This window comes from Anarrhichthys ocellatus, unplaced genomic scaffold (genome assembly GCF_004355925.1).
Source record: "Anarrhichthys ocellatus isolate YVR2014 unplaced genomic scaffold, GSC_Weel_1.0 scaffold11, whole genome shotgun sequence".
In the NCBI taxonomy this organism is placed as follows: Eukaryota; Metazoa; Chordata; class Actinopteri; order Perciformes; family Anarhichadidae; genus Anarrhichthys; species Anarrhichthys ocellatus.
Genome location: NW_022280041.1, coordinates 1,251,197 through 1,271,555, shown reverse-complemented (window position 1 = coordinate 1,271,555; position 20,359 = coordinate 1,251,197). Strand labels below are relative to the sequence as shown.

The following is a 20,359-nucleotide window of genomic DNA, read 5'->3' as shown; positions in this document are numbered from 1 at the left end:
GCTCTCATTTCTGTACCAATTAAACAACCGGTGAACTCTTTTCTCCCTCCAACATTATCTTCTCCATCTTTCCACCCACTCGTGTCCCACTTCCACAGCCCCCTCCATGAACCGCAGTGTTCGCCGTCCTTTTGTCTCGCTCCCGTCTCATCGACCGTCAAGAACAACCTTTTTTTTTGGGGGGGGGGGGCTTTTAATGAAAGCATACCCGAAGTCTATCACCACTTGCTTTTGTATAGATCCAAAAAAGCCACAGAACAACATTATGGCTGATGTTTCACTTCCTCAGCTCTCCGCTGAGCTCCAGACTGCTGCTAGTTTTTTGGCTTAGCGACTCACCACATAACACTGAGTCGTTAGAGGCTTGTTAGGGTCTTGGGCGATCGCAGGTCATCAGTGAATCAAACCCTGAGCAGGGATTTGGCTTCGTGTGCAGCTGCTGAATGGAAAACCTTAATAAAAAAGAAAAGCTCTGGGAAAAGGAGGGAGGACTTAGAAATAACGTGAGTTTTTTGCTCAAAGTTTGGTCTGTTAAAAGTTGGAGGTTAAGCAACTTTAAGAGTGCAGACGTTGGCGCCGTTGCTAAATCACGGCGCCGTAACTTTAGCCGTAACATTTTAGCTCTCGGAAATTAAAAGTTGGACGAACGAGTTGGACAATTTATGTTGTTTAGATCTGCATCAGCACGAGTCATCGTTGTTGAAAAGAAGGCAATCATCGGCCTCTAGAATTCAAGGCGTGTTAAGTTAAAGCTCAGTTGTAGCTGGCAAGGATCTAAATCAGTGGTGCCAGATATAGTTTTGATTTTGGGCCATAAACAGAAAAATAGGCCGAACAATAGTGAATGAAGAGTTTTCAACCAGTTAAACTGCAAGAAAATCTGTGTTTATAGACCAGCGCTATTAAACGTTTGACTTCACAGGAGTTTAACACAGCACATTGCCTAAGTGCCAACTTAAAATATTATAATGGTGTGTGTAATTAGAGGTACAACAGGCCAAATATTGGTTTCTGTTCATGGCCTGGAGGCCCTCTGAGAAGATTAAGATGCAAATGTAAATCTGTAAGTCTTATATTTCCTGTTTCGAGAGGTCAAGGCGGAGGTGATTTCACTAAAACGCAGGAGTTTGGCCAACCCCAGATCCAAATCACACAGTCTAACATACTGTACTTGTTTGCACTAAAAGACAGAAGTCGAGCTACTGCACACTGATGTCTTGGCCTCTTGTGGAGGAGATAAACATCTTGTATGAAAGGTTATGAAAACATGTGTCTGATGGAGTATTGAGTTTCTCTGCTGTCCAAAAAGGTCTCAGATCTCAGGCTTTGTTGCTTCCAAAATATTATGACTATAGAGGGATAGTTGAGACAAATCGAGACTGTGACCACGAGAGGTTGAAAAGGCTATTTTTAAGTCACAATGGTTTATTTTAGTTGAAGACAAAGACTTCTCGGACAGAATGTTTTTTAAAAAAAAAAGAGCCATGTTGAAGTTAAATAGCTATTCATCCTGAGGGGGACGTGAATGTCATGGTAATCCATCTGATCTTTGTGTTTCGAGGACGGAGTTTAGTCGACAGTAAGAACCGGATTAACTTCCTGCTTTAGATTCTCAGAAAGGCGAAAGGTATGTTTTTGGCAGATAACAGAATAAGTAGCAAAGAATCCCATCGGGGAGATTGCAGAAAGGTTTTTCCTTTTTAGGGGTTGGCAAAAAAAAGTGCGAGCTGGCAGCGAATGCAGCGCTCATGAGATGTTCAAGATGTTTCTCAACACGCTGCACAAAATGCGTGATGATGGCTTTGATTAAATAAAAATTTAAAAAAGGGGCCGACACGCGTCACGTCAACAGATAGCAGCCGCCGAAAGTGCTTTGAGCCGCGTTAAATGCTGCAAATCAATTGTTTTTTTACCGTATGAAGCTTGACAAATTCAGGTCACGACTAAAATGAGCAACACATTTTTAGATAATGAAGGAAACGTTCAATTTCATTCTCCATAAAGGGAGTTAACTCATTCTTCCTGACCCGTCCGAATCGTCTGAGACTGTTAAAAGGATTCGGAGCCTCATGATCGGTCACGGTGACGGCTCACGATAACCTTTGACCCCGCTGTCAAGCTGTCGTCGAAGTCTCGCTTGATGAAGTGTGGTCATTTTGAGAGTTATCTGCATTATTGCCATTTCTAATAAATGTTGAAACTAATTATAGTTTACCTTGGTAGACTCTTTCTCTTCTAGTGTTACAACCCCTGAAGATATATTGTATATTATGTGTGCAGAGACTCATTCATGCATTACTACAGTATCCCACACACAGGAGGGACGCCATCAGACCTCCAAATGAGCAGCTATTTAAAAAAGACAACCTTATTTTTCCTCCCAACCCTGGCTGCTTGTTTTAACTTTGCCATGTTGAGCATTATATGAACATAAAATGCATTGGTAAGCACTTGTTCAACCCCTTATTTTTTACATTTCTAAAAATAATTCTAACCTTTGTCTTAGAAATAACCATTCAACGGGCATTCTGGTGGGAACGTCTGGGCCCCACCAGAGAACACACAGATCAGCTACAGTCTCTGAGAACAATAACACTTGTAAAGGCCTCACTTGAGTCATACCCGCTCGCCGGCTCCGCACAAACAACCACATTTAACTGACACTTTTGTTGCCCACCCATGCTGGACCTGCCCACCCACCAGCACCCAGAGGACCCCACAGCAGCCTGCCGACCTAAACCGCTTCAACTGCATTGTGTGTTCTTTGGTCGAACATTCACCTTTGTTTTCACCCTGTAAGTTTCCCAAATGTGATCATCCAGTGGTGGAACATATCATCTGAAGTTAAAGTGTTATTGCAAGAGGCAGACTTGCTAAGTGGCTCATTGGATGAAGCTAAAACCTGTTGTTAATCCTATCAGAGCGACAGCTAAATACCTGAATGATACCTAAATGGACCACTAATGATCGCCACCTGTTTAGACTTGTTTAGATTCGGTTGGCACGGAGCGACCATTAGCATCAATTCACAGCTGGCATAGAAGTCGACACGTCAAGACAGATTACATCGATGTCAACGGGACTCGATGGATCAGGAAAAGCAGCTTTCTTTGGTCTGAATTTGTTTCTCTTCCCAGAAGCCACCACGTGCCAATCAGATTGTTCTTCTTGTGACCGGTTAATATTTACCAGGTGTCACTGATAAAGTATTTTTAAATGGACGACACAAAGGCCTGAAAGAGAAAGCCAGGTGTAAACACCACTGTTTGTTCTTGATAACAGCCTGGGTGTGTTTACTTATATTACTTTTTACTTGGTGCACTATTTGCCGGTTGTCCCTTATGCGTTTTAAGTTACACGTCAAATTTGGGGCTCCATTTGGTAAACTTGGAAATGATTGAGCTGCACCATTAGTTTTGCAGCAGCTCATCTATCCTTCTGTTAAATCGTTCTTTGTCTCTCTCACATCAACCTAGTTGCCCAGAGCGTTCCTTTTCCTCGGTATGTGCGCACAGGTGACTGAGACTAACTGGAAAGTCCTGACCTCTTCTTGCTCGTCTTTTTCTTTTCCCTCTTCCCCGTTCAGAGCCAGATGACAAGAACCAGAAACTTAACCCTTGGAACGAGAGCGAAAGTTTTACGGCAACTCTTTAGTTTCTCAGTGCCACTAACTTAGATAAGACAGCTCACACTCCCATAAACAGAGCTTACAGTAAACTCTTCAGATAAGTTTTTACAACTTTGTTTCAACTGAAACAGCAGCATTCTCAATCGTCTCTACGGGCAACAAGGAAGTTAAAAGAGAAAGGAAGAAATGGCCGGAATATCAGCAGGCAGGTCCACCCTTTCTTCAAACCTTATTTAAACTGGACGGAATCCAAAACAGCAAAAACTGACAAAGAGAGGTCATAGTTCCACACGCGAAGGCTGGGAGTGGTACGCTGCTGCCCTGCTGCTGTGGGATCATTAACGCTGCCTCCTGCAATCATTTGCATTGATGCAAACACACAATCGTGCAAAGACAAACACGTAGCGTGCACAGATTCGCGGTGAAGCTCGCAGGTAAAAACAACATAAAGAAAACCCATCGGATCACTTGCAGCGTCCCTCGCCACAAAGGAAAGCTAAATAGTTTAAACACACACAAACAAACACACTGAACAGGACGCAAAGAGAGGGAAACTCTCTGCAAGTAATCCCATTAATGCCTCTAAGCAGAAGCAGACTGTCCTTTAGACTGATTTTATAAAGGTTTGGGTGAAAGCATGTGCGGGCCATATGTCTTTTTAGAAGTCTGTAGAAAAATCACTACCTGCAGCTCATTACCGAATACTTTCTAATGTGTACACAATCGCGGTTTGTTTGCGGTGATTTAAAGCTGGGGGAAGGAAGTATATTGTTGGTGTCACTGGGAAACAATTCTATAATAACCCTTCAGTTTATTGTAACTTAAGCGGTCTAAAAAACAGACTTCTGCTCCTCCTTTTGGCGTGGTTTTGAAGCTTTGGAAAATCTAGGGTGTGGTTGGGTGACTTTGGCCAATGGCAGGTCATTTCAGAGAGAGGGCGTTCTCCGATTGGCTGTTCTACAAATGCACCTCCCTTCAGATGGTGAAAGCCAGATTCAACGGCGGAATATCCTGCAAAAAAAAGTCGCTATTGCAGCATTGGCAACAATTACCTACACTGCAAAGCAACCAAAAAAAAGAGGTAGAAGGAGAGTCTTACAATAAACGCATGTCAATATCTAAAAATAACCAAAATAAACTGCCTCCGCCAACTTTAAAGTGCTCCAAAAGAAAACTTTGAAGACTTAAGAAGCCAGACCATGTGAAATTGTGAAATAATCAGACTTGTTCGTGGTCCTGCTTCAGTTTTCCCCTACAGCTGTTTCACTTTAGACGTGGGCTGATCAGATTTGGGTAAGGTTCTCTGAACATGCATGTCTTTGTTTTGATTTTGTGATACAAATCAGTTCCTAAGTGGATCTATTCTCTTGTCCTTCCCACAACCAACAGGGGCTTTACCTCCGGCTACAGCTGCGACCGCTGCTTACATGCGCAGCAATACAACGCCGATTGCTTAATTGCAGAGAGACATATAGAGTAGAGTTTGGAAGTTGAGGATTCGTTTTTTTTTTGTTTTTTTTTGATCACCTTTAGGCTCCGGACGTCCTTGTGTTTCACGATGAACGGCGATTTGAGGATCAATTTCCAAAGCCTGTTTATTCACAGTACCAATTATTTACACACCAGACTGCAGTCCTGTCACGAGCAATCAACAGTGAGGCGGATTGAGACGTAAACCCAAAGCGCACGCTCTTATTAGGTGCACTTTTCTACTTTTCTTTTGGATAATGTCTCTGTCTTTATCTATAATGTGGTTCGTTGAGGCAAACTGATGATGGCATGTGAGGTCAGGCCAGGACGCATGTGGTTCTATGAAACTGTGTAAAAAGCAGTGGCTTCTGATCCCTAATCTTCTGATTGTTCCTTTGGCTAAGATCCTAAAACTACTCCCCTGAAAGCTGTTTCTATGTGTGCCCGGCTCTGGTTTGTTAATCAAAATGGCCTTTGTTTCATTTCGTACCCAGTACATACCTTTGTGAGTGGTTGGCAATCAAAACAAACTCCGGTCCTGATCGCTCCTTAACGTGCTGGATTGCTGAGAAAGCTGTTGGTCATTAAAAGCAGAGCAGGCAGCTTTAACAAATAAATCTACGTTGGCACCGAGCCGGATGCCAGAGACACTGAAGCCCCGAAGGGATGAAGACACAAGTGTGTTTGTACTAAACGCCGTAGCAAATCATGTGTATAAACCCGTGCATGCACAAGTACATGAACACACATGCGTTTGTCACATAGAACAACTTATAAAGGATCCCTCACCCTTGCACACACAGTGCACACCATTACCAGAAGCTTGTATGTTCATGCAAGTATACAACGCTTCTGGTTTGGGAGGTGGAAAAAATAAAAGACGTCAACAGTCAGCAGTTTTAACGATCACTTTGGTGCAGTTTTCACGAAAGAGAGTCGGATTGTAAATGTCTTGCAGTGCAGAAGAACAGACCAAACGGTCTCATTAACAGTCAAACTGTTATAAATCACCCACTTCATGAGAAATTAAATGTACGGGTGTTTATGACGATAGATCTTTCACTGAAGTTTTTTGTGGAGGTAAAACTAGTATAAATAATAAGTGAATTGTTGTTTAACTTCACTACATTCATTCTTTCTTGCATCATGTTCATGTCTACTGATTACTGAGTGTTCGTGGGCCTCGAAAGCAGATGTTTTAAGAACCCAGCGATCGACGAAACACACCAATTCAGATGTTATTTCTGTGAGTCAACACTTTTCTCTCGATAGTGTTGATGGATGTTGCTAGCTAGCTATGTAAGATCAACACTCTGAAGGATTGTTTCTCCAAAAAGGTAAAACACTTGTTGATGAGCACAAAACCAGAAACATTTGAATCGTTGATAAATCAGAGTTTGGTAGTATTCATACAGAGAATGCACAGATTTTCCCAATAAAGCTTTTCATTTTAATTTTGGCATTTCTGCGCTTTTTGTCGGGAGGTTGTTTTGAAACATCTCATTGACAAAATAGTTTTTATGTAACGATTAACAAAGCTTGATACAGGAGAACAACTTGGAGGAAAAATGAGCTGTACGTGCAGAATGTTGACGTTTCATATATAACGTTGAACGCAATACCATGTGATTAACGTTACATATATTTTGTTAGGTTTAGGCAACACAAGTTGTTGGTTAAGGTTAGAAAAAAGATTTTGTTTTGCGTTATCACAACCTGACGTAACAATGCGACGCAACAACGCGACGCACCAACACGACGCAACAACGCAACGCGACAACCTGACACAACAACCTGACGTAACAACATGACAACCTGACATAACAACCTGACGTAACAACGCAACAACCTGACGTAACAAGATAACAACCTGACGTAACAACGCAACAACCTGACGTAACACGATAACAAGCTGACATAACAACCTGACGTAACAACACAAGCTGACGTAACAACATAACAAGCTGACGTAACAACCTGACGTAACAACATAACAAGCTGACGTAACAAGCTGACGTAACAACGCAACAACCTGACGTAACAACATAACAACCTGACGTAACAACGCAACAACCTGACGTAACAACATAACAACCTGACGTAACAACGCAACAACCTGACGTAACAATGTTGTCAACATTTTTTTTTCTCCTGGTGCCTGGGCTGCTACCACTACAAGGTGCTTTGGAGAGCGCAGACATTTATTAAGTTCAGAACTCCAAATTGTGAGTAAATAAGTTTTTTTCCCACATTAAAACAGTCAAAGTCAAGTCTTTTCCCGTTGCCTTCTATTAGTGTACTGCTCTCCACCTCCGGACTCTGAAGGCTGCGAATTACTCAGCAGGGTGTAGCTCAACATGATGGAGCTGGTTCCACCACGCCATACTCTCACTATGTTTTATTTCACTTCTGCACTTGTGTACCCCCTGCCTCTGTGTTTGGGTAAAGAGATTGATGTGCAGTGCCACTGCTAGCGAGGTCTGTTATTTCACCCCCCCCAAAAAACACTCTCTTGTCTGTTTCATCACAAAAGCAGAGAAAGTACACTGAAATACAGCCAACTCTCCTCTTTCCCTCAGTGTTCGCTGTTCATCCCCCACCACACACACCCACACACACACACACACACACTCATCAAAACCTCTCGTCTGCTGGATTTGAGTTACGTGGCCAACTTCTCCTCTTCCTAATCCCTTCAAATGAGAGTTCTGGACTGCCAAGGAACTCCCAGACCAGCACACACAAAATTGCAGCCGGGTTTCCAAGTAGCCCTCTGAGATATTATTTTCAGGGTTCGGTGTCCAGCGAGGGGCCAGACAAACACACACTCTACTGCACCTACACACTGAGGGGCAGGCCACACACACACATAATACATATGTGCACACACTCACACATGGGAGGGAACAGTGGAGCATTGTTCACTGCTTCCTGAGAGAGCTGGCATCGGGATCACAGGAGCTCCGTCAGCCCCGGACCCTCCAGTTCAATTATGGACAGCAGTGAGAGACCATGTCCTCCGGCTAAGAGGTGCATGGACCGCTCCAACATGTATGCATTTTTTTGGTGTACTGCAGTATTTATGTGCAACCCATTGGTTTTGCATACGCCGACATGAAGAAACAACTTTTCTTCGGGAAGACATTACGTTACAAAATGAAAGTTGGGTTTAGGCAACAAAAGCTGTGTTGAACACCGGTCTTGTGGTTGAAAGTCCTGTTTGTTGGACTCATCCAGCTCCCCTCCCGTCTATCATAAGTAAATTCTACACTCTGTCACTTGGTCCAACAAACGAGAAGTCAGCATTGATTCATTTGTCACGTAACGGCACTTTTGTAGTTATTTTAGCACAAACAACCATCTTTTTCTTACTTCCTGTGAAGACCAAAGTATATTTTGAAAAGATTCATGTAATGGCTTCACGACACTGGTTGTTTTTAAACCTCGACAGCGATCTTTCCCAGAAAAGATGTAAGTTATATATATGTAGTATACGATTTAGAAGATTAACTGTTGTGAAAGACAATAAAAATAAAAATGTTGTTGTTTAGGTACAAGGCCGGATGTAGACCACTATCGACGTACATCAAGCTATTTCACCTCAAAGACCACCAGTATGGCCGCCTTATAGCGTCAGACATTAAATCACCCGAGAGTAAACCAGATACGTTCAGGAATTTACAGACACACTCTTCTTTCTTTTCCTGACATCTGAGCCAAAATCAGGCACTCGACAAAGATTTACAACCAGAGAGTTACATCAGAGCTCGTTGGATGTTTTTAGCATGTGTTAGCCCGCAACGGACTTATTGCTGAAGTCATCGGTGTCAGCACGCCGATATGATACGGCGCTCGGGGGACGAGTTCCACGGAGTTATTTACCCAAAAAAAAGGAAGTATTTTATTTCAAAAGAAAAACAACTGTAAAGCAGATTATGAGCTACTATAAGATTACGTTTCCTCTGAAGACCTTTGTTTGGGAATGAAAAGTTATCGATCAACTCTTTGTCAGAAAGAAGACGTTATGGTTTTACAATTCTAACAGCCGGTCAGCAAATCACTACCTGCTGTCAGCTCATTGTGGGTCGTTGAATCATCGGGTGATGAAGAGCCCCCCCCCCCCCCCCCGTCTCTGGAGGCCTGCGTGTCTCTACTGGCCTACTCAGTCTCTCACAGTTTCCTCTCAGCTTTCCAACAGTTCTACTTAACCAAAAACACAATGTGTAAAAGGAAATAACTGATATTATCATCATGCAACCGTCAGTTCTTTGGCCTTAAAGGGAGAATTGGATATTGTTACGACGCATTAACATAACGCGATAGTGTCGGGGTGCAACAGATCGGATCGGCACAAAAGAAAAAGGGGAGCAAATATGACTTTTAGAGATCACCTGATCACGCTTTTTAACCGCCGATACTAATTGCCGATCATTGACGATCCACATTGGCAGATAAAGATCGTTTTTGTTTTGTTTCGTTATAGCAGCTGATCTACAAGGCTGCTAACTTTTTATTTTTCAGCCACTGTCCCAAAAATCATTTCCACCGCTCTGAAGTCAGGAAACCATCAAAAAATCTCAATGTTATCCTTTTACTTTGTTACACTCATCTAATTTATATTTTTTGTATTAAAACACAAGTTTCAAATGATTAGGAAATAAAAATATTGTTTTTTCATTGATAACATTTTTTCTTTTGTATTTTTATGATGTATTATAAGCTGCTTAGAGCTAGTGTCAGGTCATAATTCCTTCTCTAATATCTAGTTATGTTGTGCTGCTAACATTCCTCCTGTAAATTCAAACTGATTTGCTGTTCTCATGTGACATTATCAGGGATCGGCGGCTAGAAAGCATAAATGCCGATGTCTTGATCACATATTTTTACTGAATATGGGCCGATAACAACCGTCTGTAAAACATTATTTCACGCTGTGATAGTTTAACTGTGTAATTTATGTGTGGTTCACATGTGTGCCGAACCGCAAAGGGGGGGATCCACATGCATCCCGGATCGACAACGATCCGTCACACCACTAGTCTAGTGACGAGGTTAACTGTACTGTACAAGAACCAGGACGGCTCTGCGGCGGTGCTCACTTCCACTTATGGTCAGACACCAGGCTGTTGGGGTGTGCAATACTATTGAGTGCAGAAACAACCGAGAGAGGCTAGACTAATACAGTTTGACATAAAACATGCGTCTTTGAGCCCCGACTCTCACAGGAATAAGTTCGGTGATAAACCAACACAGGCCACGTGGCTCGAGGGATGGATGGGTTGGTCGGTCCACCGCTTTCATCTAGACTGAAATATCCGAGCAGCTATTGGATGAACGGCAACACATTTGTGACACATGTCCGCGACGCCTCAAGGTTGAATCCCAATGACTTTGGTAATTCATCCCCTTTTCATCTGGGGAGTTAATACGTGTGACTTTGAGCGGAATGTCGCTATTACTGTCCAATTATTGGAGGGATTGCCATTTCAATTTAGTAGCAACATTCAGGAAACCACTTCAAGATGAGTTTCAATACCTTTGGTGATTCTCTGACTTTTCATGAAGTGGTCATCCAACTACAAATTAAGGAATCTCTGTCTTTGTGTGTGTGTTCTTCCTATATCTCGAGAATTGTTCATCCGATCTACTTCACATTTGGCGGGTGTGTTTCTTTGGATCAAAGGATGTGCAGTGTGAAAGTTGGTGCAATGCAACCAGGCGGCAACCTTCGGTTCTGCAGAGTGAAGCCAATGAGGAAGTGTCTTAAAACTTGCATTCTCTCTACTGTCCATCAGGGGGCGACTCCTCTGATTGTGTAGAAGTCTAGGAAAAAATGTTCATTTAGTAAATTATGGCCCATTTTGAGTCAAATAGACCATAAATCAGAGTATGCTTTAAGGCGGGGCTACTGTGATTGACAGGTAGCTGCCGCTACAAGATCTGGTGACGGTCAAAATCAAAGATTATGAAATCTTCAAACTGAATGAATAAAATAGTCAAACCGATTTATCGATTATCAAAGTAGTTGCCGACTAATTTAATACTTGACAACGATGAATTTATTGTTGCAGCTCTAGAAATGATGCATGTGTCTTATTTGTGTGTCATTTATTGTTATTTGTCCCCATAGAAACTTTCAAACTTTCAGAAATGAAAAGATCGCTCACAAACATTACTTCGGGAGAAGTTTTCTTTGTGCAGCTTAAAACCCTGAGAAAAGAAAGCATATCAACGTGATGATAATGCTTCTCTGCATAGCTCGGTTTAGCCTCTGGCCTCGTCTTCATATACTAATGGAGCAGAAAGTTGTCTCCTAATCTTGTTTTTTAGCTGAGTGCAGTGGTGTGTACGGGCTTTTATCTCCTCACTAACATGGACGAGACACTCCCTACCGGCCCTGTCCAAACATAATGGACAGACATACACACTCATTCCCGTATGAAGTCTAACCTTCTATTCTCACGTACAAAACACACTCCTCAATAACAATCAATCCTTCAACCAGAACAACCAAAGCAGGGAGTGTGTTTTGGCAGAGGCTCCGGGGTAGAAACGAAGGCCTACTTTCGCTCCATTTGTTGCTGATTGAACGGGCTCAGTATCCACTCATTCATGTGCGAAACCTCCCCAACACCTCTGCCAGTGGAAGCTGTCATCACAAGCGACCTCACAATAGACGAACTGTCTCTACTCAGACGCCGCCGTCAGCAGTTTTGGTTGGGAAGCGTCCCGATTGTATGCAGATGATCCATTACTGTTGCTTTCTGGATGCGTGAGTCCTGGTGACTTTAAGTTGGTTAATGCAACTTTTGTCTGTCAAGTCTGTCCGCTCCGAGATTGGATCTTGCTCTCGTTGGGATCCAGCCAGACCACATGCCAGGGTGGCCTGGCTCGCATTGAGTTTGGATGCGGTGTGGACCACAGACTGTATAAAATACAGACGTGGTCTCGATGATGTCACCCCTATAGGTGATTGGAAAGTCGTTTACTTACGTTAACGTTACTTTTACTGCCAATCTTTATGAGCTGATATTCAGTAAGAATCCCAACGAGGGACTTTTGTTGTGAAGAATGAACAGGAAATGAAATGTGTTTATTTGCTCCTTTGACCACGAAATACATCCGATGACTAAAAGGTGGAACCACGGTCTAGGTGTTTGCATGCAAATATTTTCAGATACTTTACTTGAGTACTTGTATGCTACTTTATACTTTCACTCCACTGTATTTAACACGTTACATTTCCCAATAAAAGAAAATCTGATGCATTATTATAGATTAAACCAGCAAACAGTATATAAAGTGGTGACTTAAATGATGTGGCAGTAAAAAATAGTCCAATATTATATGTTAAATAATGATAATATATCACTCTGAAAGGGACTAACGTGCATAACTACATTTTTGCTCATGATATTTTTACTTTTTCTTGATTACACCTTTGAATGCAGGACTTTTAACTGCACTGGAAGGTTTTTCATATGACATATTGGTGCTATAACTTTAGTCAAGTATCTAAAATCCTCTTCCACCGCCGGGTCTTGGACAACAAAAAGCAGTGCGCGCAATATTCTAGCGAGGCAAAATGTATAATTGTGTTTAAAAGCTTCAAAATGGAGCTGAAATAGAGAAGATCGTTCCAGTCACACTCGTAAAAACAAAAAAAAGCTTTCGATTTGTAATGTTTGCCCAAATTAAATTTACGATACCAGGTGCAGACATTTCTCTGCCAACAGGAAGAAATAAATCTAAAACATAAAAAACTTCAGACCGTTTTGTCTCTCGTGTCCTGTTCGAAAGGATAAAATTGAGTTTTCTAGTTCTTAACCGACACGCTGCATTATTTCTACATTTTTTGGAGCAAGTAAAGAGTTCCCTCTCAGCTTCACGCTCTTGGCATACGTGACATTATTTGAGAAAGTTGACCTCAACCTGGCTAGAAGCTCGCAACCGGAATGTGCACCGACTAGAACAATTACATGTGTATCCAATTAGACTCATTGTGGGGTTTTTTTTGTCCCCGCAAAGACTCGTGAGGCCATTAAAGACATGAGTCATCCCTTTTCAGGACCGGGCAACAAGTTGAGACCGTTTTGTTTTTCTTCCCGTAAGCGCCCTGTCCTTTCTCGCTTGGTTTGATCGTTTCATACAAGCACAGACGCCGCTATCTTCACTGGAAAAAGGGAAATCCACTCACGCATAAACATTGACAGTATCGCAAAGAGAGGAGTGAAGGGGAAGAAAGAAAAGACAAAAGCAGCGGGTTTCATTAGTAAAAGGGTGAAGGAGCGGGGAATCAAGTGGAAATAAATTAATTTAAAATAAATAACGGGTGAAGGACTGCAGCTCTAATCTCTCCCTCCTCATCGGTGCTTGTTATAGAGTCATTAGCAGGGCTTTCAGACCGTGACGCTTACAACCTCCCTGAAGGGTACCGAGCCTCACGAAGCCTCCTGCTGCACATCAGTTCCCAAAGAAGTCTTAGTCGATGTCGCTGCCGAACAGGAAACGCAGCAAAAAAAAAGAGGAAACAAAGGACTTATTAGGTGTCTCGATATGGACGCAGTACGCCAGCGTACGGCCAGGAGAACCTCCTCAGTAAGGCTGAGCATGCCCTCAGCGTTACATAAGGAGTTGTGTTACAAGCTGCCTGAGCCAGCAGTCCCGTGTGCCAAAACATTTGCTCTCAGCTTCTTTCACTCCCAATTTTTTTCCACCATGTGTGTTCTCTCCCTTTCATTTTCTTTTTTTACGAGTCACCACAAGACAAATGTTTCCCCCCCTAGGACAGTCAGACTTACACAGCAGTGAAAAAGCATGTTTTTTTTGGGGGGGGGGGGATATGTGCACACAAAACCCCGAAATACATAGTAAAATGTGTACGTGAAAACGAGAAAAACAGAACAAGCTGTGAGAAAGCAAACGAGAAAAACATGGCAGGAACTCATCGAAGAGGCTTCCACACTGAAGGTCCAGCATGTTGTATTGGAGACGTGCATGAATTAAGACCAGTCAAAGACCAAGATCAACAACACTTATATTAATATTTGCAGGATTTGCATTTGAACTATAGTCCCTTTGATGTTTGGTGCTCACTCGAGGGTTGTTGTTACCGGGATGGTTTCTTATCTCAAGGTGCTCCATTCAGCAATCAATTTGCTCATCTACAGACTTTTTTCCCTTTAATTCATGTTTTGTGCCGCGATTGTCCTTAAGAGCCACCGTACTAATGCAAAATTGATAACAGAAGTTGACGAGGAGGTGCATACGTATTTTTAACTCACTGTATATATTATTTACCGTCACTATAATGTCTTTGGAGACTGTGGTCTAAAACGATGAATATAAAGTATGTTTGAAATGCCAAAATGACCAAAAACACTATGAACGTCTTGCATAGATATGGTCTTTTTTTTTGCTACAAGTCAGTAAAAACTTTGTCGATCTTCGTTTCCCTGTGTGTTGGTTCTGTAGGTGCGTAGCCAGGGAGTGACGGAGGAACTGAAGTGCCTGAGTTTACTGAACGCTCTGGATAAGGACCAGGACATCCCCGACCAGCTGGCCCAGCTCTTCGGCGAGCCCTGCATCAAACTGGCCGAAGGCATCAAAGCGTACATCTCCAAGGTAAGAGGAGAAAGTAAAACACGACACAATATGGTCCTTTAAAATACACATGACACCAACACTTCAACACTGAACGAGTAATGAGGCATCCCATGCATCTTATTGTTAGTCTAGATCAAATAAATCTATCGGACGGCAAGATGGTTTTGCTGGAGGTGTTTTTGTAAATGGAAAGCAGCAAACAATCAGAACAATAGTAAACTACAGTGGCGAAACAAAAATGTTATGAAGGGAAGAAAGTGAATTAAATTAAATTAAAACCACTCCTACATGCTGAAACATCTACTTACATCTCGACAGCGCCAACTGACAAAAGCCAGACTATAATCTGGAATTCCTAAATGATATATTTTGGATATGAATGAAGATATGTGAAGTGTGCGTAGCCGACTCTGCTGACCCCGGGTTAAAGAACAGATGGAGGCTGGTTTCAGAGCGCAGGAATCCGCCCGGTTACAGTGAGCTCAGAAACATGTGTGTGGACCGATGCAGAACTGAACCTCTGGGTGGGACTAATTGGGCGTATTTGTCATCGTTACGATGGAACCTTCAGCGGTGAGGGCGTCACACTCATAAATAAAGGGGGCACATGTGTTGAATCACACAAACTGAGATAGAAAAGACACAGTCCTAAGATTTTTGATCAAAAACAGCAGATGTTCTGCTTTTGATCAAAAATTCAGTTTCATTCAATAAAAGTACATTTCTCACTCGTCCAATAGTGACGTTATGGCCCGTTTCATCTGGTCAGTCATGTTATTTGTAGCTCTAGGTGCATCTTTAAACAAAAGTGAAACATTTAGGACAGTGGGTATAATAATCATATCAATGTATGCGTGTGTTGGAGTTGGACTGAGTGGAAGAGTATTAGAAATGTGAGAGTAAGACAGCTTCTCAGTTTGTACCCGTTGACCATCCAGCGTTTTCCTAAACCTGACGACGTGGATTTGGTACTCAAACCTTAAACTAAGTATTTCACGATCTTTTCTTAAACCTAACTAAGTACTTCACGATCTTTTCCTGAACCTAACTAAGTATTTCACGATCTTTTCCTAAACCTAACTAAGTATTTTCCAATCTTGGCCTAAACCCAACTAAGCAGTTTTGTTTCCTAAACCTACCCAAGTTTATTTTTGAACAGACTGTATGCATGTAACAAGCAAAAATTGACACGTGTTAGACTTTTGTAGGAAAACGCAGTTTGAGTAACTTTTCGTAAGATATCATACAAACTGTTGGAGGATTCATTGGCTCTGCTACAGACACCAAACCATCAGCATCATTGGGGTTATTTTCTTGACGTTTGTGGAGAGGTAGTTGGTGATGTAGCGGTATGTGCAAGTATAAACACAACTTTCTGATTCAGGCTGTCAACTGTATATCACAAAACAAATCAATAACGGTGAACTGGTGACCTCAGAGCTGAAAAAAATAATAAGTCACGGAGCCTGTTTCCCTACATGTTTACAGTTATGTGCTCTAACTTGTGTGTTTTATGAGTCAGTGCTTGAGACAGTTATTTTCGCCCCTGGGTGTTTTTTAGGCACACACACACAGAGTTTTGAATACACACTTCCAGCTGAGCTGTTGTATGCGGGGCCAAGTGTTTTGGTTGAACCCGTTTTGTTTTCACCAGCGTTATATGTAGAACTGATGCTTCATGAACCTGTGCCACACCTCAGTCAAAAACAGTTCACACTAGAAAAGTGCACTCGGCGTAGACCTCCGCCAGGTGTGTCTGCAACAGACACTGTTGTAATGTTGTAAACCAGGCGGCAACATCTGGTTCTGAAAAGTGAAACCAAGTAGAAAGTGTCTTAAAGCTGCATTCTCGCTAGTGTCCACCAGGGGGCGACTCCTCTGGTTGTATAGAAGTCTATGAGAAAATGACTCTACTTCTCTCTTGATTTATTACCTCAGTAAACATTGTAAACATGAGTTTATGGTCTCAATCTCTAGTTTCAAGTCTTCTTCAATACAGCATGATGTTCATTTAGTACATTATGGTCCATTTAGAGTCAAACAGACCATAAAGCAGGGGATGCTTTAGGGCGGGGCTACTGTGATTGACAGGTCTCTATCATTGCATTGTCCGGTCTGGGAGTTACTCTTCTTAGAACTTTAACCATTTTAGAGTGTGTTTTTAGTTTATGAAAGTTAATTGTAACATTGTTGGTTACACGATCATTCACAGCAGCGACCACTTGATCCACTTGAAGTGAAAACTTTTTTTTATTTTTTTTTATTTACTACATAATTGAATGGAAACATGGATTTTGTGTCTCGTCTCTCCCTCCTCAGCCCCCTTAAAACTACAACCCTCTGGGTCAAGAATGATAGTTTTGTTTTGAGTTAACTGTTTTGGTGCAGCTGTAGCTCAGGTGGTTGCGCAGCCATCAAGCGTGTGTCAAGCTCTACTTAAGCGAGACACCGAACCACCAGTTTGCTCCTGATTGACATGTTGTGGGGTGAAAACGTGCGAATGTAACGTCTTTGTGCTGAAACACTTAAGCCCCGGGGCACCTCTCCATCTGTTCAGGTTTATAAACACCTGGTATTACTTGGCATCGACCAGTGGGATCTGATCAGACAAGCGATTTGCTTTCCACCAAGACGGGAGTTTGTATCCCTCATTGCACATAAAGAAGTGTTTTTACACACAAGAATTAAATCACCCAGAAAAAGGTCTAGACGTGGGTCAATCACAATAAATACCCAAAGACTGCTGCAGTAAGTAAACGCATTCCTATCCGTGCATATGTTGAATCAGCATGGAAATACAGAGGACTGCAGGAAGCTGTGGTTGGAGAGTCACTCCGTTGATACAAGTCATCTTCTTGCAGACATAGCCAAGAGGACTTCTGCCGCTTAGTCTGAACGCTGACAGCAGTAAATCTTCAGCCCCCTCCTTTCCACCCACCCCCCCCCCCCCCCCCCCCCCCCCCCCCCCACCTACACACAAATACACACAAACCACCACGTTTGTCTTTGTTAAAGCCTCTCTTGTCCTTTAACTCTCTTTCTCTGCTCTACTTGTACGATACAATCAGAGAGCGCTGCTGCATGCCCCTGTGCTCCTCAGTGGACAGGAACAGGAATGTCTAGTTTGTGTAAATGCTGGTGACACACCATCCAAACAAATTCACATCCAATTACATGTTTCCCCCCTCAAACATTCACATATCCTGGTATTATCAAGCTAATCCCATGCATTTCCATGTCAGCACTTTGTTTTTATTCTATTTTTCCAACGGACCTATCGGCTCCAGTAGAGCGTCTTGGTGGCTCACAGTACAACGCTGTGGGTCACGCTCATGTTGTACAACAACACTGAATTGTTTTCTTCATCAGCTTGCGTCAGGGGATTAAGAAAGAAATTGTTGAGTCAAAAAGTCAAAATGGTGGTGAGATCGAGCTGGCAGACCAAGAAGGCACCTTCTCTTTCCTTAGAAAGTGCTTCAGTGAGAGTACCGGAGATCACACCAATCTTCTTTTTGTTTAACATCTCCTACAGATGGAACTGCACAAGTTCTATAATGTTTAACTCTGCATAACCGACGAGAATCAGGGCCTTAGTTGAACCAACTTTTAGGACAAAGGACACTGTGTATTGTTCATTAACTGGATTACCATCAGCTGACGCCTTGGAGACAGCTGACCTTCCCTGGGGTTGCCAGAAAGGACAAAAATATAAAACGTACAATACATTACATTACATATATCAGAGTTAAAATACAATATCAGTAGAGACCATGTAAATTATAATGTGGTCATTAGACAACTTTTTCAAAAGAAGGATCAGGAGTCTACAAAGGCAATGGAGTTCATATGGTTTCCACATGTTCATAAGCTTTAATGGGTTTTTAAGTGACAGTTTGTTACCTGGATAAGTTATATGAGGAGGTAGTGAGTTCCAAGTTATTAACAGTAGATAACTGTGCTTTTGAGGAGGTGGGTTGGAGGTATCAAGTGAGCTGAGCTAGCGTTCCTTGTGTGATGGTTACATCTGTTGCATGTGTTCAGTACTTGGTTGAAGAACTATTCAGGTAAAATACTAACTTTCCTGAAAGACATGAGAAGATAGTTTAGTTTCAGCCATGAGAGCCGAAGAGTGATGGAGGGCAGAGGACATTTTTCATTTTATGCCCATTTATCAGACACATGCGCTGTCAAACTAAAACCTTACCCAGACACATACAAAGCTTTTACAGCCTACAATGCTCGTAAATTTACAAAATGATATGGAAAAAAAGAGGCCGGTGAGACCTAAAGTACGTCTTTATTGAAGCCGGCAACTGTGGCAGCCGGCCACTGATAAGCTGGCTGCCGGTATGTGCAATAGTGTTACCTCTCACAGTGAGTTTTTGCTAAACGATTTATTCGCGTCTTGTAACTCCTCGCATTGACTTGGCTGTTAACTGGCATTCCTCAGCTGGTTCCTCGCTCTCCTCCGTTGGCATCCGACAACCGTAGGAGCAAAACCTCGCTCAGAAGGGAAGGATCCCGCTGCTAAGAAACGCCACAGGCCTGACAGGTTTGACATTTTGGGGAATACGTTCGTCTTGATTTCTTGAGGGGTGCGCGAGAAGATCGGTGCAACTCATGTCTGTCCATTTAGTTTGAAGTTGGAGCCAGTTAGCAGCATGAAAGCTCTCTCCAAAGCTGGAAAAGATCCACCTACCTGCAATATGGTTTATCTCATTTGGTGTTGGAAAGAGCCAGATCGTCCTCTAAGATTCTATCCTAAGCTGAGGCTAAGCTAACCATCTCCTAGCCCCCCCTTCCCAGTAGCCTCCCATGTATTAGCTTACATTTGGGTCACAGAGGTAACCAACAGTTTCTCTAAAAAGATCATCAATCAGCGTTGTTTGAAAAACCCCCGTGAACGCAGAGTAGAGGGTCACCGGGATGAAAGACGCAACATTCCCAAGTCTAACCGAAGCCACTTGCAGAGGCGTGTTGCTGCAGCTTGTTGGTCTCCTTAAAGAATCCCAGCTGCTGCAGCTAACAGGTGCCAGCAGGATGCGCAGATCACGGCCCCTTACTGCAAAAGCGAGTCTACCATACTACCCACATAAACGCAATAAAACTTCAGTAATAAGTTTAAGAAATCTCTCACAAAATAGTCCATCAAGTCCAAAACAGCAGCTTGGATTTGGTTTCTTTGATAAACTTGAATTAAGCGGTTTGAATGCACGCTCTTCGTCCTCGCACGGCAGCTCGAAGTAATGCGTTCATTTTTGAGCCACACTTGTTTGGACCAATCAGCGACCGTGAGGAGCTACTGGCAGCTAGGGGGCGTGGCTTAGGTGTGTGTGTGTGTGTGTGTGTGTGTGAGACAAAAGTTCATTATAAAACAACAATGGCGGCTACTGAAGAGGTTATGTCAGATATCGTTGAAAGAAGAACAAAGAACGGAGGAGATGTTTTCGCTCTTCTCCCGACCGGCTTCGGCAAAAGATTGATTGACAGATGGTTCATCAATCACCTGCGTCAATCACCTGCATTCTGAAATAATCAGAATGAGGTTTTAATTAAACACAAATGAGCGGAGGAAATAGAAACGAAAGAAAAACTCAGGGATGGGTCTTATCAATGTTTGTTGAACAGCCAATCCAAAAGGAATAAAAGGAACTG

At 42.5% G+C, this 20,359-nt stretch overlaps 1 protein-coding gene across 2 annotated transcripts in view; it reads left to right on the top strand.

Moving 5' to 3' along the window:
- The window catches only part of tnfsf10l (TNF superfamily member 10, like), a 48,477-nt gene that overhangs the window by 9,445 nt on the left and 18,673 nt on the right, over positions 1 to 20,359 (top strand). For both annotated transcript variants that reach the window (XM_031850752.1, XM_031850751.1), the window contains exon 2: positions 14,573 to 14,722. In XM_031850752.1, coding sequence (XP_031706612.1) covers positions 14,573 to 14,722 — 150 coding nt within the window. The remainder of the gene's footprint in view (positions 1 to 14,572; positions 14,723 to 20,359) is intronic.